The sequence below is a fragment of the Scyliorhinus canicula genome, chromosome 20 (assembly GCF_902713615.1).
Source record: "Scyliorhinus canicula chromosome 20, sScyCan1.1, whole genome shotgun sequence".
Taxonomy (NCBI): Eukaryota; Metazoa; Chordata; class Chondrichthyes; order Carcharhiniformes; family Scyliorhinidae; genus Scyliorhinus; species Scyliorhinus canicula.
Window position 1 is genome coordinate 72,565,372 of NC_052165.1, and position 21,841 is coordinate 72,587,212.

At 44.4% G+C, this 21,841-nt stretch overlaps 1 protein-coding gene across 12 annotated transcripts in view; it reads right to left on the bottom strand.

The window, feature by feature from the left end:
• cntn1b (contactin 1b) overlaps window positions 1-21,841 on the bottom strand; it is a 903,199-nt gene that overhangs the window by 452,657 nt on the left and 428,701 nt on the right. For all 12 annotated transcript variants that reach the window (XM_038780269.1, XM_038780265.1, XM_038780278.1 and 9 more), the window contains 2 exons: window positions 1,394-1,520; window positions 866-1,038 (listed from right to left, as the gene is read on the bottom strand). In XM_038780269.1, coding sequence (XP_038636197.1) covers window positions 866-1,038; window positions 1,394-1,520 — 300 coding nt within the window. The remainder of the gene's footprint in view (window positions 1-865; window positions 1,039-1,393; window positions 1,521-21,841) is intronic.

Below are 21,841 nucleotides of genomic sequence, written 5' to 3' on the forward strand. Positions count from 1 at the left end.
ATAGTGAGTCTTTTTTTTTATTCGTTCATAGCACGTGGGCTTTGCGGGCTAGGCCAGCATTTATTGCGCATCTCTAATTGCCTTGAAGGGGCAGTTAAGGTCAACCACATTGCCGTGGATCTGGAGTCACATGTAGGCCAGACCAGGTAAGGATGACAGATTCCCTTCCCTAAAGGACATTAGTGAACCAGATGGGTTTTTGCAACAATCGACAATAGTTTCATGGTCATCAATAGACTTTTAAGTCCAGATTTTTATTGAATCCAAATTTCACCAGTGACAGGATTTGAATCTGGGTCCCCAGAGCATTACTCTGGGTCTCTGGTTTACTGGTCCAGTGATAATACCACTGCCTCCCCAATGTGATGAAAATTTGTAAAAATGCAAGCTTTGCTTCTCTGTCCTTTTCTCATGAGCTGGATCAGGCCCCCCCCGTTTCAATCTTTAATTCTGCAAGCCCCTTCTTGCAAATAAATTTTAGAATCAACACAAAACCCTTTTGATGGCTCTTCCTTACAACAAATTTCTTTGACCAAGGTTTCCATCATCTGATCAAATGTAGCTCGATGTCAAACTTCGTTTTTATATGCCCTCGTATAAAGCTCTTTGGGAGGTTATAATTGATATAGCATCTATAATGTAATAGAAGTTGCCGTTTAAGAAGACACCTCTGACAATGCAGCACTCCTGCAGTACTGCACTGGAGCGTCAGGCAAGATTACAGGTTCAGGCATCGGGAGTAAGCAGCAGATGAGGGGGGTGGGGGGATAGAACTGAGCCAACAACTGAAAAGGGGCCAAATTAAAATACCAAACAAATAATCGATCGATTCTGGAGGATTTGTGTTTGTCAGATAACTACGTACATCCAAATTGCAGCTTGGCCTCTTTGCTGATGATGGTTCCGTACTTGTTTGTTGCCAGGCACTGGTACTTGCCACGATCCTTGGGTTTTTCTGGGCTGTCAATAACTAGGTTACCGCCGATCATACTGTAGCGGCTATCATCCACATTAATTTCCCGGTTGTTTAGTTTCCACCTACATCAGACACAAAATGCAATTCTACGTGTCAAATTAAGCAGAAAAAGAAAGAGACACAGTCCATACCACCAGGGGAGGAATGAACCCACATTTCTTCGATTATGTCAGAGACAATGCAAAGAGTGATAGTACACACAAATGTAGTGGGAGGTCAAGACCATTCCAGTACTCACCTGGCGATCAAATGATAACAATAAGGGATTAGGAAAAGTAAAAAGGGATTATAAAGTCAGGCAAAAGCACATTTGACACACCCTTTAATACTGATAACAAACAATTGAAACACATTCCTTTGAACACCAACAATGGCAGACGGGCACATTTATACACCAAAAAAAAAAGCTTCTTTTACCTGTAGACAGGAGGAGGATTTGCCCGGGCTCGGCAGTTTAGTGACACTTTAGCCTCCTCAGACTCTTCTGGGTAGATGGTAGGTAGTGGTTGTTCTTCAAACACTGGTCCATGCTGCCTACTGTCTTCTGCAATCACAACACACAGCTATTATAGCCAGAGACAGCACCTGGAAGGAACAGCATGGCATGTCCTTCTAAATAGAACTCCTGTTACTTAAATGCTGGTCTGATGAGGTCCATCCATTGGATACGGGGGGGCATATAGTGCGGCAACTTTCCATTATTCCACCATTACTTTCTACCTATTTTTGATTAACATTAGTGAATTAATGTCACTTTTCCATCTCATCGCCATGCCTATATTTCACTTTCAATGGTGTGATACATGCTCTGAAAGAGCACAGACTGATAGTGAATGAAGCTCATTTCTATTCTCAATATTGCTCTAACATTGAAGATGCATTTATTCTTCCTGACGCCAGTGCAAACACATTTGGCTCATGCTTCTGTCTCACACTTGCCACATCTTCTCAAAACCCACAAGTCAAGCCATTGTTAAAGAGAGCATGTTTTCTGGAATACTTTGGAAAAGATTCAGCTGACTTTCCTTCAGACAGTGCCAGTTATTCCTTATCCTCTCCAAACATCGGTACGCCAACCTCAAATTATTCAGAAGCTGAATGAAAATGAAAATCGCCTATTGTCACAAGTCGGCTTCAAATGAAGTTACTGTGAAAAGCCCCTAGTCGCCACATTCCGGCGCCTGTTCGAGGGGGCTGGTACAGGAATTGAGCCGTGCTGCTGGCCTGCCTTGGTCTACTTTCAAAGCCAGCGATTTAGCCCTGTGCTAAACCAGCTGCGCAGTTTGAAGAGCGAAAACATTGATCAGATGGACTGATACGTGTGATCCATGATTTGAAACCTGCCTAAACATATTATTCAACCTTTCTTTTAACGACTCACTTTGTTAATCCAACACAATGCTTCTGAGGCAAATAGATCCACACGGGAGAATCCCTGGTTTAGTTCAGGGAGTAGGTTCAGCACGAATGGCAACAATGAGGCCACTTTTGGTGCTGCGATGAAACCAGATGCCAGGGGATGTTAATTATGAACTCAAAATGATGGCAGCTTGAGTTTGTTTTCTAGTGCACGCAATGCATTTAATGTCTTTTACACAAAGATAAAACTTTCATTCTATTGACCTCGCTATTAAATATGTACATCTCAAGGTACAGTCAATACAATATACAAGTAGAACATCTTAGACCTCAAGAGTTGTATGTTGAGCAGGCACTTCAAAGTGCAACTTAGTCTCGATTTTTAATATCTTTCCAGGAAAATTATGTCCAATTAGCAAAGACAATGTGCAATCAACGTATGAACTGTGCACTCCAAACACAATGCAGTCTGCTCTTCATTGCTGCTGGCACCAAAACATGGGTTCAGGGTGCATTGAAGACTCCTTCCAGATTGAGTTAGCCTCGGTATGATGTTCCAAAGATCATTTGCTCCCATTTACGTTTTCCAGACAAACTCGACATTTGATTTGAGCCGGTCCATTACAGGGTAGGATCTCAGAGGACAGGTCTCCCCCTCTCATGCAGAAAACACAGCAGGTGGAGTTGAGCCCACTTCGACCTCGACTTGACACCACTTCGCCCTCTGCCATAGGTACAAAAGGAAGCCGCAATTAGGAACAAATCTGACAGCTTTGCCGGGAGAAGATCTCAAATTGAAAGGAATCGTAATGTGGTTCTTGGAGATCCTGCTGCTTAAGTGTATAAGATGAATACCTCTAACTAGCTGGAATGGCCAGCAGTCTTCATGCAGAACAGCCACGGTGACAGTTCTGCCCTTGGATCCCCATCTTCCTGCACTTAACGAGACCAAATTCCTGTCAAACATGCTTCACTCTAATATTCATGCTTTAAATATAACCCAAATCCATATTAGACTGCTGAGCAAAATGAAAAGAATAACAGGTCGACAACACTGCAACACTGAGCATCAGTTCTAATGCCATGAAGCAACAAACCCTGATGTTGAAGTTCTGGATAACGCTGAACATTTTAAACTTAATCCCAGCTTGGAACAAACTCAAATGGAGAATGCCTCAGCAGTGCGTTTGATCACCAGCTGTTGATCATAATATTATTCTCAGTTCAATCCCAATTCCTGACTGTTTGAAATGAAGGTAGCTCAATGAGAATGTTGCCAGTCCCCGGGCACCCCAGGATGCCAACCTTTTATTTATAAACAGATCTGTGAATAATCATCTTTGCAGCAACCAAAACTATAGGCAGCTGACCTTCCCTCAAAGGCCCTGTGAAAGACAAACCACAGTCCAGAAACTACCAATGGGGATTTCAAAATTGAAATTAGATGTTGCAATTGTCATTAACCAAAAAGGGATTATGTCATTCAGAAGATCTAGATTAAGTTGTGTATGGAACATTCACTGTTGTAGAGGAGCTGTTACCCATATTGAAAATAAGCATATTGTAACAGTGGACAGAGATGACACTGAAGCATTAAAGTGTTGATCTGTTGAGATCATCAGCAGCCTTACATGTCTTCGAGTTTGAGATCAGATTTCTTCAACAAACAAACACTAAAACGAAGAGTCTTTATCACCTGTCAAATTTATGCACATCCATAATAGTAAGTTAAAGATGAATAACTTGCAACGTTTTTTTTGCAGAGTTTAAAGTATTAAAGATGACCTTGCTTGGGAGATACGCTCTGATCATTTGTCCTTCAATTTTGCTTTCTCTGCATGAGTTTTCTTGATATCTGGTTTTGTTAATAGATTCTTTAATGTTCTACAAGCTACATGCCAAACAAAAGAAAGTTGTATTTTTAGCCAACATTCATTGCTTAAATACTCCCCCATCATTAGTACAGACCCGTAATCACCAAATCGTCATCTCAGAGTCATCTAAAGCATCTCTCCAAATCCAAACAAATTTTGGAATGGCAAAACTAAGAATTGTACTAAGTATTCTGCTCAAGAGCGCATAGTATGAACATTTCACAGCATATTTGAATGAAACCTGGCCTAACAATAATGCTTCAAATGGTAACTCTATATTGATCTGGCCCATGCTTGGGTTCCTAAGTGAGGTGTTCTGTATGTCCGACAAAGTTAGGGATAAACTGGAATTAGAAAAGCCAACAGCGACGCTGATTTTAAAGCTCCTGAGGCAATCTCTGGACGCGGGAAATTAAAAATACATTTTCAGATCACAACAACAGTGTCTCAAATGGAATGGTAACAAGGAAAATTGCCTTAATAGATTCAGATTACACCTTGGCTGGCTTATGGCCCGAAATTACACAATACAATATGAATACAAAATGTAATGTTATTTGCATGAAAATATATTGCTCAATACTGAAACAGAGTGGATTAATTCCTTTAAAATAACATTCAAAGGAAGTTCCCACGGTTCATTACTAAGTGCTTATCTATGAATATCAATCCATTGCATTTAAAAACAATTTTTGAATATTTACCCTTCCCTGCTCTGGGACATTGTAATGTAACTTCGGAAAGTTTAGGATTAGCAGTACGGAATATTGCAGGGATTGTTTAGCTGTATTAATTTAACCTGACTTACTCAACTACACACACAAATAAAATACATATTATATACATGTGTTTATATATAATACATATATTGAATGGCATATATTATACATGAATAAGTGTTTTAAAATAATGAGCATGGGAGGTAGACAGAAAGACTGGCAATTAAACTGCTGACTTTGTCATTCCAGTGAGAAGTCTTACAACACCAGGTTAAAGTCCAACAGATTTGTTTCGAATCACTTGCTGTCATTCCAGCCAGAGATGTCTCGTGCAGTTTTATCGTTGGTATTCTCTCGCCTAAACAGCTTTGATCAAATAACTTGCATGACTTTCTGTCCAAGCTGCAGTTTCCATTCTGATATCATCTCGCTATTGATACGTTTCTCAAAATGTATTGTGAAAGTCAAAGGGAACCATTACTCCAGCTGTGGGGAATGTATTTCCAGATTTTGCCCTGAGCAAAAAAGTGGGATTGGGTCCGGCGCTGAGAACGCTGGCACCTACACTGGGCCCCATTATGTTCACGTCCCCCCCCGTCCCCCCCCCCCCCCCCCCCCCCCCCTACTCCCCTCCCTCCCCCACGCCACCCCGGATTTTGTCATTGCTCCAACCCAAGCGCACTCACACACACACACACAAATGCATTCAAACGCAGAGGTTTACAGAAATTTTAATGAGGCCTCCATGTAACATGACATTTGTTAACACTGCACTAATGAAAAATCTATATTGGTGATATGGGCAGCAAGTGTGAAAACAGATTAAAGAGAAAAGCTTCCGGTGGGGGGGATAATTGGCAACTTTTACTTTTGTCACCAGGGAAGATTTGCATCATTATCATGCAATGATCCATTCTGGTACCAAGTTAGGTGTCACAATGTTCCTACAAGTTTTGCCAATGTAACGATATCTGGTTGTGTTGTAATTCACCAACTGACCACTAGGAGTCTCATCAGTTTATAAGTGAATGTTAGAGTCAGGTGATCTCAGACTGATTAGGGAGATGAAAGAGAGGTTGCTTGTGCGTGTTCATGCTGTTATTCATCTGTTGTTTTGTACATATTTGACCCACCGTTAATGTTAATAAATCATTTATAGCTTCAGCTACAAGTGTTCTTGTAATATAAATCAGGCCATCCGACAAGAACATTATATCAACTGACTTTCCAATATAGACAGTGCCATTTGGTGCCCATTCTCACAGCACACTCAGGCCTCTGTCAAACCTTACACCATCCACCACGTGCACAAATCTGTTTGCAGCTACACTCAGTGCCTGCCCTTAGAGTTCATGAATTTTACATCAGCTTCAAGAAAATTGGAACTGCCAACCTTTGTCCATTCTGAACATCCAGCAAATGCTGGCAGCTCTATATAGATCAGAGCAGGAGAATACTATGAAATGCAAAGATATCCTTTTGAGGCAAAGTTATGATACCTGCCTTCATCCTGGGAGGCCACTCAGTGCCTTCAATGGGCATGCACCTCTGCACCAATAAAACAATCAGCAATTCACCATCATACTGACCCGACTTAACAATTCTTCCCTCACGGATCGTGCTTGGCTCCCATTGTACGCATAGCTATGCAGTGGATGAAAACCCAATTGCTAGTTGTGTCACTCACCAAGTTATTACTCTGTTCAGTGTCACATCTAGCACAAGATCAAAATTAAGTTACGAGTAACGCAGAACATCAGAATCTAATGGGACAGCACGGTAGCACGGTGGTTAGCATAGTTGCTTCACAGCTCCAGGGTCCCAGGTTCGATTCCCCGCTGGGTCACTGTCTGTGCGGAGTCTGCACCTCCTCTCGTGTCTGCGTGGGTTTCCTCCGGGTGCTCCCACAGTCCAAAGATGTGTGGGTTAGGTGGATTGGCCATGCTAAATTGCCCTTAATGTCCAAAAAAGGTTAGGGATAGAGTGAAAGTGTGGGGTTAAATAGGTGCTCTTTCCAAGGGCTGGTGCAGACTCGATGGGCCAAATGGCCTCCTCCTGCACTGTAAATCCTATGGACATCTATGAACTGTGTGGAATTCTCATAACAATATATATCAACCTTCTCTGCACGTAAGCACAGAATGTGACATTAGATATAGCCTGATGGTGCACCTCTACTGCTGGCATCTGTCAAGAAATACGGTCGATAAACTTAGCAGTAGCAAGACTACTACAAAACTATTCCGCAGCACAAGTGGCATCGGTTTGATAAATATGCTCACAGAATAGCTATTATTTTTTCTCTGTATTATTTTCTGTTTTTCCGATACATAACTTCAGTTGCTGTTGTACCAAATTTCAGATTGTTAGCTGTCTTATCAACTTCCAATCAGCCATGTCCATTAGACCTGGCTCTGAATATAGCTGTAGTGGCCAAGAGTTAACCTTGAAGATGCAAACGCACAACTGGGAGGGCGGGCGGGGCGGGGGGAGCAGAGTTGTCCCTCGAGTGAGGAACCTCAACTGTGTTGGTGCAGTTGTGTTTCACCGAAGATGTTTGAAGAAACTCAACAAGGCACCAGGAGACCCAGCAAACATCCGTCCCGAGCGTGAAGTCCTGTTTCAAAGCAAGGTGGTGAGACAGTCTTAATGAGGGCTTGTGTCATTCCCCCACAGAGTCACATCAAGACCTGGCTTCTGAGTTTCACTGGCACTGTAATGTCTTTGGTTAATAAAATACTCAGCAATAAACAAAAGAATAAGCAAACTGGGGCCTCTAGTGTTTAATTTCTCAAACCGACAGACTTCAATGCTTACTCGATGCTTAGCTGCCCAGGAAGTTAGTCTGTGACTTTTTTGGACGAATGTCCAGTTGTCTGGTTATTAGTGCTGAACCATCGATATTCAAACTGTACACACCAGCTACACGCACAGTGCACTAGCCACTGATAACTGCAACAAGATCTCTTCTATGAAAGTAGGGACACAATATTGGGCTTTGAAACTCAGATTATATATTCCTGCAAACAGCTAGCCTGTAATTATTTCAAAGCTGTAATCTCATTTTAGTGTTGGCAGCACGGTTATAGCAGCTCAAGCTTTTCTCTTGAGGTTTACAGTGTCAGTGAAATCTTTGATTATATCAATTCCTTGTAATCACTCCCACAAAACCATTATTCTCTGCTTATGTGCTACCCAGGGGGCCTTATGTGTTACTTTTGGATATCATAATAAATCGACACTTTGGGATAATAATGCCACACCAAAAATAAACCAACTGCACAATAGTCCTGTCAAAGGATAGTTAATGATGAATCAACCTTATGCTTCTAATATAGGGGCACAGTTCACAGATGCAGCTCACAGAAACAAACAGCACAATTATCACTGAATCTCTGCCAAGCAACTGTGTCAATATAAGGTCCTACCCTAGGGTGATGTAAACCTTCACACAGAGGATAACAGAAATCTTATATTCCCTCCCCAAAAGGATTTTGGGACAATTGTTGCTTTCGAGACGGAGATTGGGAGATTTTAGTTGAGTAAGGAAATTAAGGCATGCGGAGCTGAGGTGGTAAATATAGTTGGGATAGAAGCTCAGCAATAATCAAACCGAATGGCTGAAAAGGCTCCTGTTCCTATGGGTCCACATTACAAAACCGTGTAATAGGTAAGGCTGTTACAATGTGGTCCTTCCACATATGCCAAGCCAGCAACCAGAATAATAAAACCAAACAAAGGGAATACAACTAATTGAATTAAATGCTATTTCTTCTCGACTGAAATGTGAATATATATTTACAATTTGACATAATTGAATGGATGAATGCACGCTGAAGAATAGATAAATGCATGCTGAGGAAAACAGTTAAGTTTTAACCATTTACATTGAGCCCTCACCTCTGCCTTTATTGCATGAAGGATGTTCTGATGTTAATCCAACTTGCAACAGTTGATTTTTCAATCGGCTCCCAACCAACTCAGCGATTTTTCCAGGTAGTGGACAAGTGTTTTGGCTGATGCCAGTGGTTCAGGCTCAGCATTGTCACCATCGTCTTGTTTAGCCTGCTGGACGTCTTCATGGTCTGGACCTGTTACAAAGTATTCCATCACCTGTCACTGCCTCGCTGGTACCTACTTGTGTGTTGATATTCAATCTTGTCATTACCTAATTCGGCTTCATGTCTTGTTCAGATTAGGAGAATTAGATCCATCATAGTCTACAACTCTCTTCTTGTTTTCAATCATTTATTCTCCAATGACGCCTTTGAAATCCCCCATATCGTCTCTGTTATTTTCTGTCTTAAACGCAGTACCCAGGGTGTGTGTCCAATGGACTTTTGATTGATTATTGCTTCTTGCCTGGCACAACGGCACATGTAGATGCCGTCTTTCATGTTGTGTTATTTCAGACAACGCTACACGCCATCCTTCCTGCTCACTGTTCGATTAATCACTTCCCTTCTGTTTGAAGATCAAGGAGCGGCAGGGTGGCGCAGTGGTTAGCACTGCTGCCTCACGACGCCGAGGACCCGGGATCAATCCCGGCCCGGGTCCGTGTGGAGCTCGCACATTTTTCCCGTGTCTGCATGGGTCTCACCCACACAATCCAAAGATGTGCCGGGTAGGTGGATTTGCCATGCTAAATTGCCCCCTAATAGGAAAAAAAAATTGAGCACTTACATTTTTTTTTAAATTAAAAAAAAACTCTTTGGAGATCAGAATGATGCTTTGGTCCAAGGTTGAATTTCTGTCATGTTCTTTGAATGCATTTGATGTTCCCATCTCGCATTACCAGGCTCTCTGTGAACGGGTGTGCAGGGCAGCTGTCAGCCAGCAAGATGACTTTCTCCAACAGATTACTGATGTTCGGTGCAGGTTCATAGTGGAACCAGTCTTTGAAAATCGATTAAATCATCTGGGCTCCGGCGTTTCTTGAGTATTGGCATGATAGTTATTTTAGGTTTAAACTATGGAAAAAAATGTGGTTTAGTGAATTTCCAATGAGGAGTAGAGTAAGCTTGGGTTGACAAGTTGTGTTTCAGCGAAGGAAAATTGTCACCACTGTCTTAACCTGTTTAATTACGGTTCCTCGGTTCGCGTTGTTTCTTATTACCATTCACTTCTCTGGTAACATTTTTTAGTGCAGGGATGTCTTATCGCAATCATAAATTAGTTCTCCAGTGTATCCTTCAGGTAAAATCACCATTAATTCAACTGGAAATGTTGCTGTGGCTGGTTTGTCTGCAGGCCAATGGTGTCCTTTGACAGTAACTTGTAAAATCTGTGTCAGTTCTTGAATCTTGCTAACCATCCTTTGCTGCCTCAAAACCCTTCTGAGGCATTGGTATTTCTGATCCCTTGATGGTGTACCCCTTTGGCCTGAGCTTGAATAACAAGACTAAATCAAGATACAATCTTGACACTCTGGGTGAACCACAGAAATAATACCAACAGGATCCATATCGATAGGCAAGTACAAAACAAGGCGCTGTTTCTTTTCTTTATTGAGAGCTGATTGACTTTTCCGGTCTCACAGATCTCCTCCCACACAACCCAATGTCCCAGCTACCCCTCATTTAAATGTACTCAAAAAACCCATCACCTCTTTTAACCTTGACCATGTAACTGACATTAACCAACTTTAACAATGCTATTGTTAAGAAATTGATGTATAAAGCCTTGTGGAGGGATGTATGGTTGAAATTGCAAGGCTGCCTCCTCGCCCTGACACCATCCATCTCTACTGACACAATTTTCAACTTCTGTTCAACCTTATGTCATCCACACTGTGTTGATTCAGCAATCCCCATTCTTTGCAAAGCGGATGTTTGCATAAAAAAAGCCCTCCCTTGATTTTCAATGATATTCTGCTTCTCAGTGATGGTGTGAGATTATCTCCTTCATGACTGAGGACATATATTTTCACATTGATCCGTGGATGGCTATGGGTGTAAATGTGACCAACATTTATCATGGGAAAATTGGCATTCTAATTAGTCACAATTAGTTCCCATCTCATAGCCTAGTATTAACTGATTTGAGGAGCATGGAGAATTTACTCTTCAACAATGTGCTGAAGTATGTTCTGAAATGGCAAATTCACAGGGTCTAGAATGAACCCCACATTATACCCAGTTCCTTGCTATAGCGGATCACATCATAGTGGAATCCCAGTGTACAATTTTAAAGTTTTAAATGATGCTGACTGACATACAAGTATAAGAAATAGGAGCAGGAGTAGACCATACCACACACTGAACCCGTTTCACCATTCAATATGGCAGCATGGCAAATCTTGGACTTTAATCCCACTTTTACATCCATTCAACATGTCCACTGAGTTTTTGAAACACCAAAAAATCGCAGCCCTAAATGGATTCAACGATGGAGCATCCACAACCCTCAGGGATAGAGAATTCCAAAGATTCACAAGCCTTTGAGGGAAGAAATTTCTCCTAAGCTCCCCCCTAAAAAGATCGGACCCATTATCTCGTTGTCGAGATTCCTCAGCCAGGGGAAATAACATCTTAGACTCAAGCTGTCCAAGCATCTTTAGTATCTTGTAAACTTCAGAGAATTTAGGCCCCAAGCTTTTCTGGCACCTGCCTTTTGATGACTTACATAACTGAAACATGGCCCTGAAAACCCATCCTGCTGAGGCAGTCGCGATCATCATGGAGGCAGGCACTTCAATACCTCGAATCCCCACTCAAACAGGTACCATGCAGAAGAAAGGATGTGAGTGAAGCAGTCCATTCAAAGGTTTCCCTCATTAATGCATGGAAGTGGATGCGACTTTTCAAAAGGGTTGAAATTTCTAAATGCCCATCAAAATAAAATCTGCCACTTGTTTATGCATGTAAACTGTAAAGAGTTGCTGAAAAAACAATTGTTAGAAAAATGATGTTACGACCGAGGAAAAATAAAAAGTGAGGAATTGTGGTTTTCGTTTTTGCTTATTTCTGATTAAAAGGGAATTGTAGGAATTACAATTAATTATCCATCTTTGTTACCTTTCGGAAGATTGGGGTAGGTTTACATCTTTGTACTGATGAAATCCAAGTCCTGAAGACCCTCCAACAACGGTAGGGAGTTCCAGGACGTTGACCGAGAAATCATAAAGGAAAGGCAATACATTTTCAAACCAGCATGGTGCGTGACTGAGAGGGGAACTAGGCAGGAGACAGCGTTCCCATGCACTTACTGCCCTTGTTCGTCTCAGTGGTGGAGATCATAGCATTCCAAAGTACTGTCAAAGAAGCTTGGGTGAGTTGTTGCAATGCATTCTCTAGATCAGGGTTTTTTCAAAATGTGGGTTGCGACCCGGCGGATGCTGGGAGGATCGCGGAGCGATCAGTCGTGGCATTCCCGCAGGAGCCCTGATCACGGGAGAAGCACCCAACAGCCATGACCAGCATTTAACTTGAGAATGCTGGACACTGCCCCCTTTTAAATGAGAATGAAATGAGGTTGTATACAGTTTTCTGGCCATAAGCGGTACCAGTGAGTACGTCACGCAGTTCCCTGCAGGCACAGTTGGTATCAAGCATCGTGCTTTTGGCCCCAAATCACGGAGGAAAGCTTCTTCCATTTTCTAGCTGCTCACAAGCAAGGACTGTGAAGATGAATCGCTTTGTTACAATAAAGAGATGGCCAGAGACACAAATAGGCCAAGCACCTATTGGCCAGGATCTCACATCTGAATCTTCTGGGAGAGAGCTGCTCAGGAAAGTCCACGGCAGGACAGAGCAGTGCTAATGTTAGCTCTTTACTGAGATCCAGGTCCTCTGCTTAACAGCCTACAAGGAAGAAACTTAACTCAGGAACAGAGCAGTATAAAGATGATTTGTTGAGCTACGGTTTTGTCAATTGTGCCAATGCAAATAAGGATGCAAAACCCATGCGAGTTATATACAGGGAAGTACTGGTAAATGAGAGGAGAAGTTTCAGACTTTGAAAGAGAAGTGATGGATGAAAGATTGCTTTTGAGGTTAACATCTCAAGAGCCAATTATTAACTTACAGCTGACCCCAAATGAAAAGACTACACTGCTGTACCTAACCCGTGACAGCACATTAAAAACATGCCAAATGTCCCTGAGGCAGTCAGCATTCCGGAGTAGCATCTCCGCGGAGTATCCAGTGCAAAGCAAGCACTTTATTGCTATTTCCCTTCATGATGACCTACACGTACGAGGTTGGAATTTGACAAAGATGAAGACAGCATAAAGGAACTGCACTAAAATGCAAAGGTCAAACAGTTGGCAAAAGTGGGTCCCGGAAAAAATGATTGTAAAACACTGCTCTAGATAGTAGACTGCAGGCATGGTGTGACAATGGCGTGGGAGTTAATGATTAAGGTTGGGTATGGCTGCAATCAAGCAGATGTCCTGCATTGACAACTCCGGTTAGAAACTGCTAAATTGGTGGATTTTAAGTACCTCTTTTTGAAACACCATTTGGCAAACTTTTATGCACACTTTTGCCAGCACACAGTTCAATGAGCATCAAAATACATCAATGTCTGGCTTGTGCAAGAAGACTCTCACAGCAGAAATGATGGATTCTCTCTCCTGGAACAAAAGGCTCATTCACTATTTGGCTTCATGAAGACAGAGCTGCTTTAATGTAGTGGTAAATGGAACTTCGATTGGAATTACAGTCCCTTTGATGTAGAAAGAGTGCAAGGCAAGCCAAGTGAGACGTGGCTGGGCACTTGTAGGAACCACAGGAGCATCACAAATTCAGTACTACGCAACACAAGGTAAGTCACATTATTTGGTGCTTGCAATCACGTTGTGCTGAATGATACCACAAGAATTACAAGGCCAGTGGTATTCAATGACTTCAAAATTCTGTGCGGCATATAGTACTGAACAAAAAATATTTTTTTTAAATAAAAAAATCTTGGGAAGGGCCACATGGCCACATGTCACTGCAGGACGAAGATGGTTGGGGAGTGAATGGGATAAATAAGAGTAGCCAAAACTAATCATGGGTGAGAAAATTCAAAGCGTTGCTGATTCTTATTACGATGCTCAGCTAGGAGTAAACTTGGTGCATTTGTACTCTCACGGACATTCATAAACTGGTCCATGCCTTGGAAAGATCAAAATTATGAATCTGTTTAAGTTTACCAAGTCTCCAGGCTGGAGACAGCGTGGACATTTTCTTGGCCACATCCACTTCAAAACCAGAAGGTTTTGACAGTGTTTTCATTACTCAAGGCACAAGGCGTTAGGCTGACTCCCTGCTTAAACCCTTAGTTTTGTACCAAGGTTAGGGAATGGTTTTATGCATGCACAAAGTGGGAGCGTAACATGAACTACTTCCTAAGGAATTTGGGTGTCGAATACAGTTCTGAAATGTTTAGTAAACCACAAATACTTAAGTTGCATGACTGCAGGGAAAGGGCAGGACTCTAATGAACTATCCAATTGCTCAATTGGATTTGAAACTCCAATAGCAGCCAACATTCACAGATAGGAGACTTTATCAATACTGCCAGCAATCAAACCCTTCCACATTAAAATCATGGACCTCTGTCTTGATATCCCAACCCTCCACCATCCTCCTCGTTATCGATGAGCTGGCCCTTTGCCTTTCGCCCACAGCTCAAGAATAACATACATAGAGCCTGCTGGACCAATGTGCCATGGTTTGAACTGTGTGGGGTTGATGTTCCAGCAAGTTGCATAACAGGGGAAGTAGAGAGAGTTTTAAACTGAATAACGAGGACAATGGATCAAATTTAGAAGATATGGTATACAGAAGAGTAGGGACAAGGCAAGCGATGAAGATACTAATATGGGAAATTAAAAGGCAGACCGTGACATGAAGGGACTGAGAGTGCCAATCTTGGAGTAAATCATCGGGTAAGGCTGGATGCTACAAAAATAATACAAGGACAAAATTAAAGGCTCTGTATTTAAATGCACACAACATTCAAAACAAAACAGATGAACTATTGGCACAAATCAAAATTAATAGGTACAATCTTATAGCTACAACAGAGACCTGGCTGATGGATAACATACATTGGGATCTGAATTTTGAAGGGTGTATGAAATTTAGGAAGGACAGGACACAGTGGGTAGCACTGTTGTTTCACAGCTCCTGGGTCGCATGTTCAATTCCCAGCTTGGTTCACTGTCTGTCTGGAGGCTGCACGTTCTCCCAGTGTCTGCGTGGGTTTACTCCGGGTACTCCGGTTTCCTCCCACAAGTCCCAAAAGACGTGCTGTTAGGTGAATTGGACATTCTGAATTCTCCCTCAGTGTACCCGAACAGGCGCCGGAATGTGGTGACTAGGGGCTTTTCACAGTAACTTCATTGCAGCGTTAATGAAAGCCTGCTTGTGACAGTAAAGATTATTATTATAAGTTAAGAAAAGCTGGAGGGGTGGCTCTGTTAATTTATTGTAATAGCAGTACAATGGAGCGGGTGACCCAAGTTCAGGAAACCAGGATTTAGAAGCAGTTTGGGTTGAGATGAGAAATGATAAGGGCAAGAAGTCGCTTGTGGGAGAGGTGTTCCAATTCCAATTCTCTCTCCCACATCTAGTGGTGCACTAAGGCAGATATCTGTCTGTTTCCATAGTTAGTAATCTTGGGAACAGGTCTCCAGTCTGTTGCCAGAGGCTTGTAGCTTGAGCAGTACCACTCCACATCAAACGTGGCTGACCAGGTGTCTCCCTTGTTCTTACAGCCAGCCATTGGCATGTTTGGAAGGATTTGGAGGTTGATAATCTGTTTAACTGCGTTCTGAATGCACCTTCCTTGGATCAAGTCCTGGGGTGGGACCCGGAGCATTTGGCTCAAGAGGTGGAGACACTACCCACAGTGCCTCAAGACCTTCTCAGATTGATGTACAGGCCCCCTAATTGTAGCAAATGGTAGGGAAGAGAATTTAAAAAAAAAAAGAGATAATGGGAGCTTGTTAGAAAGGTACGGCAATAACCATGAGGGATTTTAATCGACATATAGATTGGAAAAATTTGATGGGAAAAGTTTGCGTGAATGAGGAGTTCATAGAATGCTTTTGGGATAGTTTCTTAGAAGAGCACATTCTGGAGCCAACCATAGGGCAGGCTAAACTAGACCTGATATTGTGCAATGTGACAGGATTAATTCATAACCTCAGAGTGAAGGCACCCCTAGGTAGTCGTAATCATAATATGATTGAATTTTACATTCAGTTTGAGGGAGAGAAGAGTGCGGCCAAGGCTAGTTTTATAAACTTAAATAAGGGCAGTTATAAGGACAAAAAGTGGAGCTAGCCAAAGTGAACCAGCAAATGTGTTTCAGGGACAGGTCAATAGAGATTCAGTGGCAGACATTTAAAAGGATATTTCAGGGGGACTTCCGGTTGCGGCTATGCGGAGCTAAGCTGCACGTTTGGCAGCTCCCGCTTTAAAAGGACTTGTGAGCTCTTTTAAGGGCCCCAAACGGCGCTGATTCGACGATTCCCGGTGGATAAAGGGGTCTGGAGCAAAACCCCCTGGGATTTATGCTGCGGACTCGAAGTGGGGCGAGGAGAAAAACGGCAGCAGCTCCCCTGGAAAAGCGGGGGAAGGTGGACAAAATGGCGGCCGGTGGAGCCCCTGAGGAGTGGAGGCAGTGGGCTGAGGAGCAGCAGGCGGCCCTTCTGCGCTATTTCACGGAGCTGAAAGGGGAGTTGTTGGAATCCCTGAAGGTGACGACGTGTAAGTTGCTGGAGACCCAGACAACCCAGGGTGCAGCGATACTTGAGTTGCAGCAGCAGGCCTCTGAGCGTGAGGAGGAGGTTTCGGCCCTCGTGGTGAAGGCGGAGATGCACGAGGCACTTCATAAAAAGTGGCATGATCGGTTCGAGGAGATGGAGCTTCGGTCAAGGAGGAAGAACCTGCGGATCCTGGGCCTCGAGGAGGGGTTAGAGGGGTCGGACATGCCGGCCTATGTGGCCGTGATGTTGAACTCGCTGGTGTGGGCAGGATCCTTCCATCTGCACCTGGAGCTAGAGGGGGCCCATAGAGTGGCCAGGTGGCCTAAGCCAAATGAACCCCCGCGGACAGTGCTGGTGCGGTTCCATCGGTTCAGTGAACAGGAGTGTGTTCTCCGATGGGCCAAGAAGGTGAGGAGCAGTAAGTGGGAGAATTCGGTAGTGCGTATCTACCAGGACTGGAGTGCGGAGTATTGTGTACAGCATTGGTCTTCTTATTTAAGGAAAGATTTAAATGCATTAGAAGCAGTTCAGTGAAGACTTACTGGGCTATTACCAGGAATGAACGGGTTGTCTTATGAGAGATTTGGTTTATATTCAGTCGCGTTTAGAAGAGCAAGAGGCGACTTGATCAAACCTTTAGGATCCCGAGGCTGGATGTGGAGAAGGTGTTTCCTTTTGTCGTAAAATCTAGAACTAGGGGTCACTCTTTAAAAATAAGGGGCCGCCCAATTAAGATGGAGAGGAGGAGAATTTTTTTCTCTCAAAAGGGCAGTGAGTCTCTGCAACTCTCTTCCTCAAAAGACAGTGGAAGCAGAACCCTGGAATATTTTTTAAGGCAGAGGTAGATAGATTCTTGATCAAGAAGTGGGTGAAAGGTTATCGGGATTGGGCAGGAATATGGGGTTGAGATGACACTCAGATCAGCTGCAATCTTATTAAATGGCGGAGCAGGCTCAGGCAGCCTCCTCCTGCTTCGTTAAGTGGGTGTGCAGCATGAACTGCAATGGAATCTCGCCCCAACTTAAGTGCAGTGCAATTTCTGGGTCACTTTCTTTTATCTTATTGATAGTTCATCGTTCAATACAGTTCCTCACAGAATCATAGACCCTATGGCCTATGCCATTTATTTTTCTTGCAGAAGGAACTCCAATTAGTAAACAGTGATATATCACACCGACGCATCGCGCTTGCTCATTCATCTGTTCACACTGAGGACAATATCAAAAACAATGCATCACTATTCTGAACAGCCTGGACTAATTCTAAGTCATTTCATCAGTGTCACAAAATCACAACATCCCCTTCTCCCCTCAGGGCAGAACCTGCAGAACATTTTTTTGGCAGGAACATTTTGTTCTTCAAACCCTGAACGGAAAGGATTTGTTGGGGCTCCCTAGTCGTAAACTCCATTAGTGTGGCAAGATATCCGCCTTCCAAGAGAAAGGCAAGATTTTCCACGGGGCCTTAAATGTTCCCTGTGTTGGCTGCCAATCAAGCTTTGTGCCAGTATTCTAACAATTGGTATTTATTCTGAGCTCCAAGAGCTGGCATATCCGCGTTGTTTATTTTCTTTTGCAACCGGTAGCTTTGCAGGTCGCATCTGGACAACATTACTCAACCTCTATAATTCACATTCCCCGGTCATAGAGTTGTAACACAGCAGAAAAGCCCTTTGGCCCATATGCCTGCACCCGCAATAATTGGCCCCTGAAAGCAAACCTCCTTGTGAATATCATCAAAAAAATGACTGAGGGGCAGCACGGTGGCCTAGTGGTTAGCACAGCTGCCTCACGGCGCTGAGGTCCCAGGTTCGATCCCGGCTCTGGGTCACTGTCCGTGTGGAGTTTGCACATTCTCCCCGTGTCTGCGTGGGTTTCGCCCCCACAACCCAAAAATGTGCAGAGTAGGTGGATTGGCCACACTAAATTGCCCCTTAATTGGAAAAAATAATTGGATAATCTAAATTTTTAAAAAAATGACTGAGAAGATGAACTCAGATATTTCCCGTTGCGAGTTGGAAACTAAAGTAAAAATAAGTGACGGGGAAAACAACACCAGCAGGTCTGGCAGCATCATTGAAGAGAGATACAGAGTTAACATTTTGAGCCCAATTTTATTCTTATTTGGAATTGTTCCAAAGATGAGACATAGAATCCTTCCACCATTCGGCCTATCGAATCCGTACCAACCCTTCAAAAGATCACTCTACCAAGCCCATTCTTCCGCCCCGTCCCCCGCAACCTAATCTATACATCTTTGGACTGTGGGAGGAACCTAGAGCACCTGGAGGAAACCTCAGACACGGATGAAAGTACATACTCTACACTGCCATCCAAGGCCGGAATCAAACCCGTGTCTGGCACTGTGAGGCAACAATGCTAACCACTCATCTGCCAGTCATGTTGGACTCAAAATGCTGAAATGCTAACTCTGTGTTTCTCTGTCCACAGACATGCTGAGTGTTTCCAGCACTTTATTTTTAAATCCACAGCATTTTATTACAATATTAATAGGAAATAGCTTCTGTATGACAGAGCAAATAGTTTTTGATGTCGATCTATGCGAGTGCCGATGATGATTTTATCGAATTGAGTGATTAATGAGGGATTTTGATAGATTGGATAAGGAGGAACCATTTTCACTGGCAGGAGTCCATTAACCAGATGTCACAGATTTAAGGCAAACAGCAAAAACAATCTAGAACTGATTATTTCTTTAACACAACAATTTTGATCTGAAATTCTCTGCAGGCCAGATTTGATAAAAAGTTTTAAAAGATAATTGGGTTCATACTTAAAAGGAGAAGTTTGCAGGGCTATGAGTAAAGAATGGGGGTGAGGAAGGGGGTGGGAGAGGGATTCATTGGAAAGGTCTTACAAAGAGCCGGCACAGACATGAAGGGCCGAATGGCCTCCTTCTGAGCTGCATGGTTCCACAATATTATGAATTAACCTGGGGGCTAATGGCTCATGAAACTCAACCTGTGCCCATGTCTGATGCATAATAAAGTCGCCATAGTCCCAGATTACCACAGACTGAGCTGTGCTCTTTGAGGGAGAAGAGTTGACTGTGGTGGTTTAACCTGAGGGCCACTACACCTCAGGCGAGGGGCAAGGTTGAGAAGGTTCATGAATAACCTCAGCCGGGACAGGAATTGAACCCGCGCATCACGAACCAAAAGTCCAGTCAACTGAGCTAAACTGGCTGCACACCACCCTTTTAAAACGTGTGATGATCTTGTTTTTCTTTGTGTCCGTGCTTCACTGATCAAGTTTGCCAAATTTTACAAGGCCTCACTTTTGTGGACGGAACCAAAGATTAAGAAATTGACAGTGTGTGGCGCTAACAATTATACATAAAGCCGAGAGACAGGTACAATAGAGGCTTTATTCCTGTACGATGTTGTCCCTCCATCCGCAACTGTAGACTGAGGGACTGAGCAGCTCTCGTACATATTTATACATAAGCTCCCTGTGGGCGGAGCTAGCCGGCAGGGGCTGACCGGAGGAACCTGTATTACAGGTACAGGCAGACATCCCCCTACTGCAGTACACATGACTCACCTAACTACAGTGGTTATCTCACCACATTCACCCCCTGTAAAAAATGAGTCCGGCGGGGGTGACATGTAACTGTAATATAAAAGAAAACTATTTACAAGAGGGTCCAACATAGAAAATCAAGAGTCCATCCGGTTAGCAGGTTACAGGTTGAGCCGAATCGGTGGTCGGACGTTCCGCTGTGATCGGCGTAGCTGTGGTGGTGACGTCGGCACAGGCGGTGATGGCCCCGATTGTGCAGGTGCTGGCGGTGTTGGTGCTGGCAGCTGGCGGGAGGACTCCGAGAGCAAGCCGAAATCTTCCATGTCCTCCAGGGTGGGCAGGGGGATGAGGGATGGACCTGATGGGGACGAATAGGGGGGCGCTGGGGTTGGCGCAGGAAGGGGTGTGGGCATGGGATCGGCACCTGAGGGAGCCAGGTCCCGGAGCGAGACAGTGTCCTGGCGGCCGTCGGGGAACTCCACGTAGGCATACTGGGGGTTGGCGTGGAGAAGGCGTACCTTGTCCACCAGGGGTTCCGCCTTGTGGTGCCGGACATGCCTACGGAGAAGGACTGGGCCCGGAGTCGTGAGCCAGGTCGGGAGCGACACTCCGGATGTGGACTTCCTGGGGAAGGCAAAAACACGTTCATGGGGTGTACTGTTAGTTGCGGTGCACAGTAGCGACCGAATGGAATGGAGCGCGTCAGGGAGGACCTGCTGCCAGCGAGCGGCTGGGAGGTTCCTGGACCGTAGAGCCAGCTGGACGGCCCTCCATACCGTCCCGTTCTCCCTCTCTACCTGCCCGTTTCCCCGGGGGTTGTAGCTGGTCGTCCTGCTGGAGGCGATACCCCTGCTGAGCAGGAACTGACGCAGCTCATCGCTCATGAACGAGGATCCCCGGTCACTGTGGATATAGTCGGGGAAACCGAACAGGGCAAAAATGGAATCCAGGGCTTTGATGACGGTGGCAGACGTCATATCCGGGCATGGGATGGCGAAGGGGAACCTAGAAAACTCGTCGACCACACTAAGGATGTAGGTGTTGCGGTCGATGGAGGGAAGGGGCCCTTTGAAATCCACGCTGAGGCGTTCAAAGGGGCGGGATGCTTTCACCAGGCGCGCGCGATCTGGCCGGTAGAAGTGCGGCTTGCACTCCGCACAGACCTGGCAGTCTCTGGTGACTGTCCGTACTTCCTCGACGGAGTAGGGCAGATTGCGGGCTTTGATCAGATGGTACAAGCGAGTGACCCCCGGTGGCAAAGGCTGTTGTGCAAGGCACGGAGCTGGTTCACTTGTGCGCTGGCACATGTACCTCGGGAGAGGGCGTCTGGGGGCTCGTTGAGCTTGCCGGGGCGATACAAGATCTCGTAGTTAAAGGTGGAGAGCTCGATTCTCCACCGCAAGATTTTGTCGTTCTTGATCTTGCCCCGCTGCGTGTTGTTGAACATGAAGGCTACCGACCGTTGGTCAGTGAGGAGAGTGAATCTCCTGCCGGCCAGGTAATGCCTCCAGTGCCGCACTGCTTCAACGATTGCCTGGGCCTCCTTTTCGACAGAGGAATGCCGAATTTCAGAGGCGTGGAGGGTGCGTGAAAAAGAATGCCACGGGTCTGCCGGCCTGATTTAGTGTGGCGGCAAGAGCGACATCTGAAGCGTCGCTCTCTACTTG